General features: G+C 43.2%; 1 protein-coding gene across 1 annotated transcript in view; it reads right to left on the bottom strand.

The window, feature by feature from the left end:
• Window positions 1–7,152: 7,152 nt before the first annotated feature.
• The window catches only part of grin2da (glutamate receptor, ionotropic, N-methyl D-aspartate 2D, a), a 568,510-nt gene continuing 562,505 nt past the window's right edge, over window positions 7,153–13,157 (bottom strand). Inside the window, exon 19 of the mRNA XM_034160100.1 lies at window positions 7,153–11,476. Within this exon, the coding sequence (XP_034015991.1) occupies window positions 8,315–11,476 (3,162 nt within the window). The 3' untranslated portion in view covers window positions 7,153–8,314. The remainder of the gene's footprint in view (window positions 11,477–13,157) is intronic.

The following is a 13,157-nucleotide window of genomic DNA, read 5'->3' as shown; positions in this document are numbered from 1 at the left end:
GTTAAACTTGCCACTGATGAGCACAGCCGAGGGTAGCCAACTTAGCCGATATATAAAGAATTTGAAGATTTTTATGTTTTATTTTCTTTTTAGCTCCAACTTGCTATGGGACCTTAAAGGCTATGAGCTAACCAGCATTAGCTTGAGTGCCTAATTTGGTCACATCCACTTATGAAATTTCAGTGGTCACATCCAGAATAAAATAAATAAGTGGGATAAATTCTTGTAGTGCAGAATTCTTTGACCTACAATAGATTTCACCTGATGATGTATCAACTCAAACTAGAACAGTAAAGTTTCAGTATAACTGTTAACTATAACTATGGGAGAGTCTTGAAGAACTTTCCGCCCTGATGAATCTCCACCTATGAATAACCCCAAACACAGAACTGAGTAATCATTGATTGAAAACTGTCAGCAAATTCAGCACATCATCAAAATTTCATCAATCTTAAATTTGTGAACCACGTAGACCATGAGCACAGTAACTTTATAAAGTACAGTACACAAATTGCAACATTATATGTAGCTGTGAGCATAATTCTTTGCTAAACCCCTGTTACACTGGAGCAGAATCTGTTCTGTATCCCTTGTGCAAACAGAAAATTGCAGAGGATGCTATAGGATGCTGAAGAATACAGAGCACATGCCAAGGCCTTACAAGACATGCTCGGTAGTTACACACTGGACACTATCGTCTCCATGGTCACCTTAAAGTATGGAGCATGCACCTGACAAATGCAGAGGAGTCGCCAAGACTGGAGGATGCTCAAATACGGCACAGATGACACCATGCCTGCCCGATGGTTGCTGGACGATCGGGGCTGTGTGCCATGATTTTGTATGAATAAAGCTCATTTTATAAAGCGCATATAAATCACACGATTTCCTTGTCAGCTCATGTCCACCAAGTTCGTTAGAAAGTTTTGTGCATGCTGAAAAGTTTGCATGGAGATCAGCTGCAGGGGTTTGTCTTCTACTTGTGGTGTGGCTGTCCAATGGTTCATTCTGGGCCTTTGAACGCTCCGGTGTCAGTTCACCACAAGAGGACATGGAGCTTGGCTGTCACCGAAAGCATGTGTCATGTCAGACAAGTAATCTGTGACCCGATGACTGTTATGATCATAACCTACCATTAACTAATTAATAAACTGTCACCATGGCAGACAAAATGAGCTAAATATTAAATGAATCCCTTTTCCACATTCCTATACAGTGCGGAATCAATTTACATTTTGTATGCGTGTGTGGGGTTTTTTTCCCCACTGATGTGCGCTTGACAGCACCTGCATGAAAACACCTCGCATGGCAGTGGTGTGCATAAGTGAGGAGCAGTCGCCCACAATGTGCACACCACTTCTGGGGATAGCCAGTTCAGTTTTGCAATATATACACAGCATGACTTCACATGGAAAAATAGTGTACTGCTTTGTTTTCGGCTGCAATCACCCAAGCAGTCACGAAAAGTGGGTTTTTTTTTCGTTTCCCAGTGGAGAAGGGAAGACGAGGCAAATGGGAGATGTCGTGTCGGTAAGTTTTAGCCTACACAGCCAACCAGAGTAGCTACGTTCTCTTGCCTGCAAAACCGCCTTCACGTTTGTGCTCCGGGTCCTAAACAAACCACAACACATGTCCACTTGCCCAAAATCTCAGAGAAAATGAAATGGAAGTAGAGAAATTACATCATATGCATCATACTGTATGTTACCCCTTTAAGTGCCCGCCCTCAAACGAGACTGCGCGGTGCACTTGCTGAAAAACACATGCTAAAGCGCTCTCCTGGGAGCCAAAATGTGCACTAAAGTGCTCTCTTGGGAGCCAGAACTCAGGCTAAACTGCCCTCTTGGTTGGCAAAACACACTAAACTGCCCTCTTGGCTGGTTAGACATAAACTGCCCTCTTGGGTGGTAAAAACACGTGCTTAAGTGCCCTACTGGTTGGCAAAACACAATTCCTCTCTTGGGTTGAAAAACACACTAAACTGCCATTGGATGGAGAATTTGGAATTTGTCCTATGCATGGCGATTACCACACCCATCTTCAATGAGACTGCCATCACATCTGCTATGCATCAGAGAAAGAATCTCGACTTACCTTGACAGCATCATACACCAACGTCAAAGGGGTCATACATAGAGTCAAGGCAATGAGGACAGATGATGAGTTCAAGGTCCTTTTCACAGAAGCAAAAGGACAAGCTGAGGCAGCAGGCATTGCCAGAAGGAATACTTGGACAAGCCAGACACAGGAAAGTACCTCAAAAGTACAAGTATAGCTGTAAATCAGCTACAGAGGAATACCAAGCCCAAGACTTAGAGGAGTACTACTGGAGAAAGGTGTTCTTTACCTTCCTTGACAGGCTGTCGTATGAGCTACACCGAAGATTCAAGCAGAGGAATGACACACCTACTGGGTCAAGATCTTTTCAGGTCTTCACTGCCTAACTCTCACATCACTGGAAGGGGAAACTAGATGACAAAGGCGCTGCATCTGTCAAACATATGTGCCAGTTCTATGATGTAGAAGAAGAAAACCATATCACTGAGCTCAAGGTGTTCCACTGATCATATGCACTCCCCTCCAACAATGCCACAGCTACACTCAAGTGCCTTGTACAAAATGATGTGGAATCAGTTTTCAGAGTCTGACCATGCTCCTGAAAACATATGCGACGAGACCAGTGACAACGGCTTCAGCAGAGCGGTCCTTCTCAAAACTGAATCTCATTAAAACCGTGTTGAGAAACTGGTGTGGGGAAAACAGGCTCTCTGACCCAATGCTACATTGAAAGAGACATCACAGTTGACCAGAACAACAATAAAGTAAATCAGGTTTCTCAATATTCCTTAAACTCAAACTGAAAACAAATCTCTACAACTTGATATAAATTATCAAAAATAAATAAATAAATAAATAAAATTATATATATATATATATATATATATATATATATATATATATATGTGTGTGTGTGTGTGTGTGTGTGTGTGTGTGTGTGTGTGTGTGTGTGTGTGTGTGTGTGTGTGTATAAAAGCCAAGTTTTATTGCCAGTTTTCTTCAGACAAATCAGGGGATGGATACATGAAGATTTCCAAGTCATTGAATATGTCTTGGACTTTATTTACATAAATTATGAAGAAATACAAACAGTGTGGCACTCTATGGTAAATCTGTATGGAGCAGCCAATTCTCAAAAATTGAGTGACTGTGCAAGAAGGAGAAGAGTGAAGAAAACCACCAAGACACCCACACAACCCAGAAGAAGTTACAGGCTGCTGTGGCTGTCACTGAAGAAAATGTTCATGTATCCATCCCCTGACTTGTCTGAAGAAAACTGGCAATAAAGCTGATTATTTACAGGTATTATACCAACGGGGTCCATTACTTATGCAACCATCAACTTGGCTTTTATGTATATTTTTTATTAATTTATATTAAATTACAGAGATTTGCTTTGAGTTTGAGTTCAAGGAAGATAATTTTAGATTTTTTTTTTTTTTTTTGTTCAAAAAGCTTGATTTACTCTTTGTATTTGACATGGCATAAACAAATTAAAATGCGTGAAATGCCAAGGGGCCGAATACTTTTGCAAGCCATTGTATATCTCACAGAAACAGTTTGGATTATCTGGTGCTAATATGGTGTTAAAATACAGTCAAATACAGAAAATGGTGTCTACAAAATTTAAAATGTTCTGGGGGAAGAACCCATAAGGATTTATTTATTTATTTCTGTGTTCTTCACAATCCAACATTGAATATATGCAATTCTCATGGATGCTGAGCCTAACTACAAAGTGAATAGTCTGTCTACTTAGTCTATTTTAAGGCTGTATAATTTATATGACATATAAACATGTGTAAAGTGCCCCTGAGAACACATGGAACTTAGCGCCCTCTTCAGTGGTGAGAATGCGCTGTATCTGCCCTTTTTATTTCTTTTTGCCCCTGCTCTTCAAAAAGTCTGCATGCCACTGTTGCATGGAGCATTTTAATATATAAATATGTACATTGTGGATTCACCATCAGCTTTGTCTTCTTCCATGATTTGTATAATCTAGAGCTCCGTCTGGCGCTCTAGTTGGAAGAGGACAAGATGAGTTTTCTGAAACAGACAGCAGTCACGTGACGTGACTTTTTTTCGGTCACTGCAATGGTTTAAAAAACAAGTTTCTATTTTTCATGGCCGTCAGTTGTTTATCAGCCATATAGAAAGTCCAGTGAAAGGTGTTAGTTATCCAATGATGTCACGTTTCTGCTGATTTAGCTGATGCTGCCCAATTAAATGATGGAGAAACGCACACGCAAACATGCATGCATGAGTGCATGCACACAAGATAAATCCAAACTAAAATGTGGAAAATTAATCATCTAATATTTAGCTTGTTTTGCGCACCTTATCTCTCTTTCTCAATGAACTGTTTGATGTCCTCACACATGAACAGTGATGAAATATGACGTCATGCTTTGAGACCATGGCAGACCACTCAAATCTAACATGTCTATAAACCAGCAGATCTTTCTGGAAATGTGACATCATTTGTTGACCCCAACTTCACGGGAGACAACAATGACACACAAAGATCGCTGAAGCAGTTAAACAGCAAGGCGTTTTCACATCTCTTCTGAATATCGACAAAGTTTCAGCATGCACAACGGACTCACAAATTACTCTTTCCTGTGTAAAGAGGCCTTAACATGTTACCAAATTAATGTTAGTTCTGAATTTCCTTAGCTATTCAAGCTAATGCTAGTTAGCATTTACCTAACATATGAGGTCCCACAGCAACAACATTTAAATTTGTGAAACACATGTACTTTTAGTACAATAATGCTATGATGCCCAGTGCCTCACATGCAACATGTTATGGAATTAATGTTATTCATGAATGCAGCTGTGAACATAAAGCTTTGCCAAGATGATACCAAATTAACATTATTTGTGAATGCAACTGTAAACAAAACAATTTGCTAACATGTCATTGTATTAATATTAGTTCTGAATTTAATTAGTCATTCAAACTATTTCTAGGTAAGATTTAGCTAATTTAAAATGTCCAATCAGACACACAGACCCTTAGCTCTGTATGGTATAATATACAGTGGATTAAATACAATGGTACACACACTGAATCAACATTCTTAATGAATGTAGCCATGGCCGTAATGCCTTGCTAACATGTTTTCATGAAGGTCATCATAAACATAAGGCATTTCTAATATATTGCTGAATCAATGTTATTCATGAATGTAGCTCTGAACGTGAGGCTTTCCTAACATGTTACTCAAATAACGTTATTCACAGATGTAGCCATGAGCATAATACTTTGCTAACATGTTACTGAATTAACGTTATTCATGAATGTAGCCCTGAACATAATGCTTTGCTAGCATGTTACTGAATTAACGTCAATTATAAAATTAAGAATTATTCAAGCTAATGCAAGTTGCACAGCTAATTTATGAGGCCCAAGTTAAATTTTGTTGCCAAAGTCAGGTCAAAGTCTTTGAGAATGTATGCTCTGGCTGGTGTTTAAAAGTAAATGTAGCAAAGCATCATGGGACTAAACATTCCAAAAGTCCTTTAAAATGTTCCTACTTTTTGTTTTCTACAAATCAGGGAATATTGTGTTTTTAAGAAACAAAACATTTGTCATTATAGTGGACCTGACATGAAAAACAATTTTGTGAAATATCACAATAATCTTGCTACTCATCTCCACAAGTTTTTTCCCCAAAGATAAGCAGACAAACCTTACACACTTTAATGTTAAAAACTTAAAATCTCATTTTGTTTTCATTTGCTGAAGAAGTAAATTATGGCTCAGATGCAGTTCCAGGCAAACACGAGCTGACCAGACCATTATGTGAAAAATGGCTCAACAGCGATGTGCCGTCAGCTCGAGCTTCTCCACTAAATCTTCGCTGATGTCCAACATCCAAGTCCTGAAGCTAACTTCTAACGCTGATGGATGAACTGGCTGCTTGGACTAAGCGCTTGACATCGGACAGGAAGTGCTGGTGTCAGCTTGGCAATAAATCAGACAGGAACGAAAAGCTACAACTCTCGGTTACATGTGATAAAGTGAAGGATTGATTCAACAAATGGTATGACACAGGAGGCGCTATTGTGTCACTCTCAAACCATTAAATCCGCTAGCATACATAGGCACGTTCATTGACATTGTTATGGCACTTGCAATCATTTCATGTCGGTCAAAAGTTACCGTATACATCTTCACCATCTTGGTAGCATTAGTTAAGCCAAGCTAAAATGAATAAAATGCACACCTTTGCGCATGGTATATGGCAGGAGCACTTAGCATAAGGCTATGAGAATATATTTCCCTGCAACACTATGTCATCTTGTCCTAAAAGGCCCCTCACATTGTATGATTATGACCATTTGTACTACAACGGAAAAACTGATAGACTTTATGGTCATATCAAGTAACCAGTTGGACGAGGCTGCAACTTATGTCAACTTTCTCCCACAGCTTGTGTGTACAAGTGACCTATGGCAGTATAAGGATGCATCTCGAATTTCTACCTGATTAGGACGGTCATAAAGAAGCTTTTGTATATCATGGCTCAAGACAATGCTGTACGATAACCTACCCCCAGTTTAGATTATGCTCCAAGTTTGGCAACTGGATTCCTTTTAATCTGCCACTCTACTAACATCTTTAGTCAGAAGATGAAAGTCAAGAATCACACAGTGTGTGGGGCCTTCATAGAATGGCGTAGCAATAGCCTACTGTGGACATATCCAAGTGAATGGAAGCAAGCCAGGACCCCTAGCTTTAAGGTGAACATGTGCAGTCAGAGTCAATTGGACCCAGTGGTCCAACTGGACCACCAACTGCACAAATCAAACACAGAGATTAAGCCAGTTTAAAATCAAGGTAGTTTTGACAGTCTTGGCAAGCTTGAGCCAATGATGGACTGTCAACTCCTTTCTCTTTTTCTATTCTCTAACCCTCTGAAATGCTACAATTTCCATTTGTGAGTGTCTGAATTGTTGCAGCGCACCGATGAGTGGCTGACTTTACATTCAGCTGAATACAGCAGGGAACGGACACCACCTCCAATGTCATAGACAGTTGAGAAACTGTTTTGTGTGCACCCAAGCTTGAGTAGTATCGCACAGTGCTTACATTGTATTAATTTGTCTTGATATATAGAATACCACCGTAAGAGCAACATCACATCTTAGCAAAACAACCATTTGGAAGTATAAAACAAGATGTGTAGAATGAATAATGTATTGCTCAAGAAATAGTCTCAGTCTTAGGTGTGCCTATTCCTGTGTTGGCGTGTACATTTTTATGGGCAATGCTCTGCAAGAGACGAGAAACACGGCAGCGAATGTGGTACATACTGATTTCGAGCTCTACTTAAGTTTGGCACTCAGCTTTTCATTAAGCCAGTAAAATATCAGTCACAGTTGACTTACCCTGTTGTCAAGAATACAAACACAGAAAAACACAGACGCACAGAATAATCACATTGAGGAGAGGAGCCAAGATGGGACGACAGGAGAAGAGATTGACAAGAGAGATGAGGAGAAGATCGACATGCAAATAAGGTCAAAATGGAGGCAAAGCTGAGGAAAATAAAGAGGCGGAGGAGGCTAACGGAACCAGGTGTGGCTACACTGGAGTGAACAAAAAAGAAGACCAATATTAGATACATGATATCACAGAGAAGATAAAGTGTTTATCACCTCGCCTCCCCCTAAGAAGGTATTGGTCATACACAACAAAGGTGCCTCAGGTGGCCGTCACAGTTCTGCGGGGGTGTAAACAGTTTAAGGAAAAAGGAACGTAGGGGTAAGAGGTTTGTTTAAGGGTTTCTTTTTCAAGAACACCGTTCATTGTTAAAGGCTTCCAAGAGCAACAGGTATACAGTACTATAAAGTTCCTGAGCCCTCAGTAAGCTTTGAGAATCCTCTGAATGCAAAAAAATCTCTACTGCTTCAACATCCAAAGCCCTTTACTGTCTATAGCAAAGGAATCTCTTCAGTTATACTACTTTAAATATTTCATGTCCATTTGGCATACTGGTTAACCCAGTTCATACATGCTATGTTGTAGTCTTTCAAACACTGAGAAATAAGAACATAGCTTGCTTGTGTCTTCCTTTGACCTACACAATGGGATTCATTTGGCTTTCTGGTTTGTTTGTGCAGTTTTATGAAGGGCTCAGAGGGTAGGCTATACTGATTTGGCTGCCATAATACCTTTGTTTCCAAGCAGATTTAGATCAAGATCCCCTGCTTAGCAGTCCTGCGTCTTTGGACCTTGTGTTGTACTTCACACCTCACTCTCCACGCTGGAGAAATGGGCTGAGCCCCTCCTTGAGCAGAGACTCTTGGCTTTGAGTGGTAAGTGGGGAGACTGAGAGAACCTCTGGGGCTGGGGCACAGAACGCAGTCTCTGGTATTGCAGTTTGGCACTTGCCGAAGCCATAGAAGTTGACTGGGATGCCCCTGGGGCGGATGAAACTACAGATGGAGACGACACAGAAGAGGAGGAGGTAGGTGGAGGGACATGGACGGGGTGAGATGAAGATGGGGGAGCTGGAAGTGCAGGGAGTGGAGAGGGCATGTTTGGAATGAGGGTTTGAGGTGGAGATGGTTGTCTTCCTCGATCTCGATCCCTCTCTGTTCTCTGTGTCCGCTGGATACTAAGGTTTGACTGGCTGCCAGATTTGGATGGATTCTGTGAGCGATCAGGTTTGGAGGATGAAGAAGAATCATGTTTGGGGTTCAGGGGACCACTGAAACTCTGGCAGTGGTGGTACAGTTCTTCTTGGCTTCGAGAAGTTACGCGGGCCCATTTAGAGGAGTGAGTGTGGTGGTGGGGTGAATGGCAGGAGGTGCAAGCTGCAGGACCTCGCCCCTTGTCCTTCTTGCGCTTACTTTTCTTCTCATCCTGTATGTGGAGTTTGTCTACCGACCAGTAACGCCGAGGAGGTGGAGGTGTAAAAGGAGGCAACGGCCAGTGTGAGCCTGATCCGTACCGTCTTTCTCCTGCATCTGCACGACCACCTCCACCAGAGCCCCATCCACTTTCTCCTGTTCCCCACCGCTCTCCTCGTTCTACAAACAGGTCATCTCTACTATTGATGCTACCAGCTTTATCCCTGGATGGGTAGGTGCTGAAAAACCAACCTCCTCCTCCAATACCCCCAACTGCCCGGCCTTCATGGTCCTCCCAGTACCTCTCAAACTTTCCAAACTCGCCTGAAGAGCCGTCATCATCCGAGTATATCCCTGCAACTTTATCATGTTCCTGCTCTTCATCTGACAATGTCCTCCCTCCTCCGCACCTCTTCCCTTGTTCTATTTTCCTTTGTTCCTGCTCGGAATCATCTTCTTCATCATCAACTTCGGTCTCCCACTCATGGAAGGCCAAGCCTTCCTTGGAATGCATCTTCCCTCTTCTGTTTCGTCCCAGCAGTGGCCTCCTCTCTCCTTCCACTGCTAAACCATCTCTCTCAGAGGTTTTACTTTTCCTTCTTTTGGAGCAAACAGGTAGCAAAGGCAGCAAGGCAGACGGAATGGTGTCACAGGATGTGTTGCCTCCTCCCCAGAACTTTACCGATGTTAAAGGCTTACTCGTGGAACCATGAAAGTGCTTGCTATTTCTTCGCCTATGGCGCCTTTCTTTGCATCGGTCTTCCCCATCATCCCTCTCTTTCTCATCTCGTTCCTTCCTCTCATCATCACCTGGGATGTTCCATCCATAACTTCTGACTGAGCTTTCACTCTTTTTCCGAAATGACTCTCGCCTCATGGGTGGGTATGATGGGTAGTCGGGTGTCCCTGCTTTGAGTTCTTCTCTTTTCTCAGTATCTCCTCCCTCCTGTTCTGACCTCTTTCGCTCTCGCTTCCTCATCTTATCCTCTTTCTTCCTCTTCTTCTTTGCTTTACGTCGTTTTCGCTCCCTTTCCCTCTCCCGCTCCTCCCTTTTCTTTTTCTTTCGTCCTTTCTTCCTTCTTTTCCTCTCACGGTCCTTCTCTTTGTGGTGCCTCTTTTCCTCTCTCCCCACCCCCAAACCATCTCCCCGGCTTGTTGTACCTCTCTTTCTTCGCTCTCTGTCTCCCCATGATGCCCACCACTCCTGTAGTTGAGCAAGCTGGCTACTTGTCCTGTCTCTTCCATAATCTCTTTGGGGGCGTGGTTTACGAGGAGGGATAGGTGGTGGGGGAGGGCTGCAAGGCAGTGAGCGTGATGACATGCGGCGAGAACGAATCTTCCTTCGTGACCCCAGAAGAAGGCTGGACTCCTCTGTCAGCAGGTCTGACTCATAGTCATCTTCCACCATGAACTCCCGGTCTCCTGCTCGATACCGGAAACTCAGCGAGGAGTTATAAGAGCTGTCACTGGAGCAAGAAGAGACAGAATTGGATCGAGAGAGTGAGACAGAGGTTGAAGAGGAGGATGAGGATGATGAGGAGGAAGAGGAGGATGAGGAGGCACTAGAACAAGCGGAGTAGAAATGGCATGGGGAGGAGGGAGTCGTTGGGGTGTGTGTAGGGGAGGAGAGAGGGACAGGCAATGGAGGTGGTGGAGGAGGCCGGCGTCCTCGCCGTCCATCACTTGCTCCATACCTTCCACCACCTCGCCTTCCCAAGGGGAGTATGTTCTCATATAGGGGCCCTCCTGAACCTTTTCTTCTTGCCTGTGCTAGGCTTCCTCTTCTCCAGAATGAAGGTCTTCGATGTGGGGAAGATGGGATTGGTGGAGGAGGCTTGAGTATTAAATGTCCTTGGCCTTGTTGGGAGCCTTTCGGAGGCATCCGTTGCATTCCTGAGGCCTTTTGACCTCTTGGATTTGTTTTTGGAGTCTGCTGGGGGCCTCCTACTTGTTGTTCTGAGTTGGTTCCTAGTCCCTCTGGATCTATAGGCCCATAGTAGCGCTTGTACTCATCCAGTCCCATGTCACCTCCCATTACACCCCCTACAATTCCTCCTTGCAAATTCCAGTGCTGTCCAAGGTTCTGCTGGAACTGTGGTTGTGCCTGGAGTTCAGTAATCCCTCCTGCAATTCCCCCAACACCCACGCCTCCACCACTGCCTGCACTCATGACTTTCTCTGGCTTTGGCCTGTTCCACCGGTCGACCACTGCCAGCCGCCGGTCATGGCGTGGCAGAAAGGTGGAGCACGGCATGGGACCTTCCAGTAAAGGACTGTTTGAGGGCCCCAGAGCCATGGCTGAATGGCTTGCAGTGGGAAGTGATCCAGGCAGAATGGTGGTGTAGGCCTGCCCCTGCTGCTGCTGTTGCTGATAATGCTTCTGCTGCGGTTGGTGCTGTGCCATGGCGATGGCAGTTGTGTTGTTTACTGTGGCGGTAACAAGATGTTGTTGGGGCACACTGGGCATGGTAGTCACAGTGTGGTACTGTGGTAAAGAGCTTTTTCTCCCTCCTGGTGCCGTCTCATCCTCAAATTGGCAGCAACTGTACATCCCCTGGGCAAAAAGATAAAAGATTGTAATTAGACCAGCAAGCTGCCGAGCATGATAACGAGGAACCAAGAGAAAGCTACTCTGACTTAAACAGTTGCACCTGTTGTATAAAAGAAACCTTTGCAGCAGCTGGAGATGCCAATAAAAACAGCTCTTGTTAGGAAAGAGTCCATAAACCTCTAAACTTGATGATTTAAAAAGTGTTGAAAAAGGAAGCTCAATGTCAAGAGATCTAGAAAACATTCTTTCTTTCTTTGCAATACACTTGAAACTGCACACATGCATCTACCTAACTTCAATCACTTCTTCATAAGTAGCAATATGTCAGAAAATCACTTGAGGAAATTCTGACAAATGCTTATTTGTGGGGCGCGCCGCGCTCCAAAGCCGCCATCGACAGGCTGAACAACCATTTCATTTCTAAACAGATGGCTGTCTGGATCCGTGACCATCGTGTGCCATTTCTCTGGTTATCACAAGAGCTGGACATCAACCATTTTCCAGCAGATTTCACTTTTAACAAGAGATTTTGTCATGGAAAGCCGAGCGGAGGCTTCGCGCATCACGATGGATTCGCTACTGGAGCGAGACAAAACCACCTCCATTTTGGTCTCACGGGACGGCTTTGAGATGGCGTTCAGACAGCTGTCGGTGGTTTTTCCATCGAGTGATTATCTGAGAAATTGTGGATGTGCCTGGACATGCCAGAACATGTCCCGTGAGGCATCATCATGGCATTGCTGTGTGCCATGCGGCACCGCCTCGACGCGCAAAGCCTCTGCTCCTCTTTCCATGACAAAAACTCCTGTAACAGTGGAATGTGCCATTCATTTCCAAACTGGACGCTGTGTTTTATCCGGGACGTCATCTGACTAGCACAGGAATTGTGAAAAGACGTGGACATCAGCACTTTTTCGGCACATTGAGACAGATGTGCGGGTTCAAGCTTGTCTGACGCAATCACACGTGATTCAAATCCATATGGTTTTTGAAAAAAATAATAAGGTCGGATACTTTTCTAATAGACCTCATACAAAACCAAACAATCCTTTTTAAACCAACGAAAATTAGCCAATGATGTTAAAGGGCAGAGAGGGAAGAGATGATTTAATTCATTAAGTCTGTAGGATGTGCCTATACCTTTCGTACATAGGAGACCCATTTTGACCATGACCTTGTGAATTTATTCATTTGTAGATGGAGTGAGAAAGTAATCTTTTCCATTATATAAATTTCATTAACAATATCTGTCCATTCCTCTATTGTGGGGGGGTCGGGATGTAGCCAGTGTCGGGTGATAGTTTTCTTGCCGGCAGAAATCAAAACACCAAATAAGTATTTGTTGAATTGGCTTGTGAGGAAGTTAACTTTTCCCATAATAAGTGTTTTGAAATGAAATGGTATTTTTATATGGAACATGTTTTCTAATATTTTGTGTATCTCAAACCAAAAACTTAAAATTGCTGGACATTCCCAAAATATATGCCAGTGATGAGCATCCTGGCTCCCGCACAACCTCCAACACAATGGGTCTCCTCCTGCAAAGTGAACTTTCTGCTTGGGGGTCACTAAGAATCTGATTAGACATTTCCATGCAAATTCTCTCCATGTATGTGAGTTGGTGCATTTCCATTGAAACTCACAGTAACTGTCCCATTCCTCTCTCGAAATTTCAAAATTACAT

This window comes from Thalassophryne amazonica, chromosome 20 (assembly GCF_902500255.1).
Source record: "Thalassophryne amazonica chromosome 20, fThaAma1.1, whole genome shotgun sequence".
In the NCBI taxonomy this organism is placed as follows: Eukaryota; Metazoa; Chordata; class Actinopteri; order Batrachoidiformes; family Batrachoididae; genus Thalassophryne; species Thalassophryne amazonica.
Note: the sequence above shows the minus strand (reverse complement) of the source record. Positions and strands in the feature narration are given on the sequence as shown.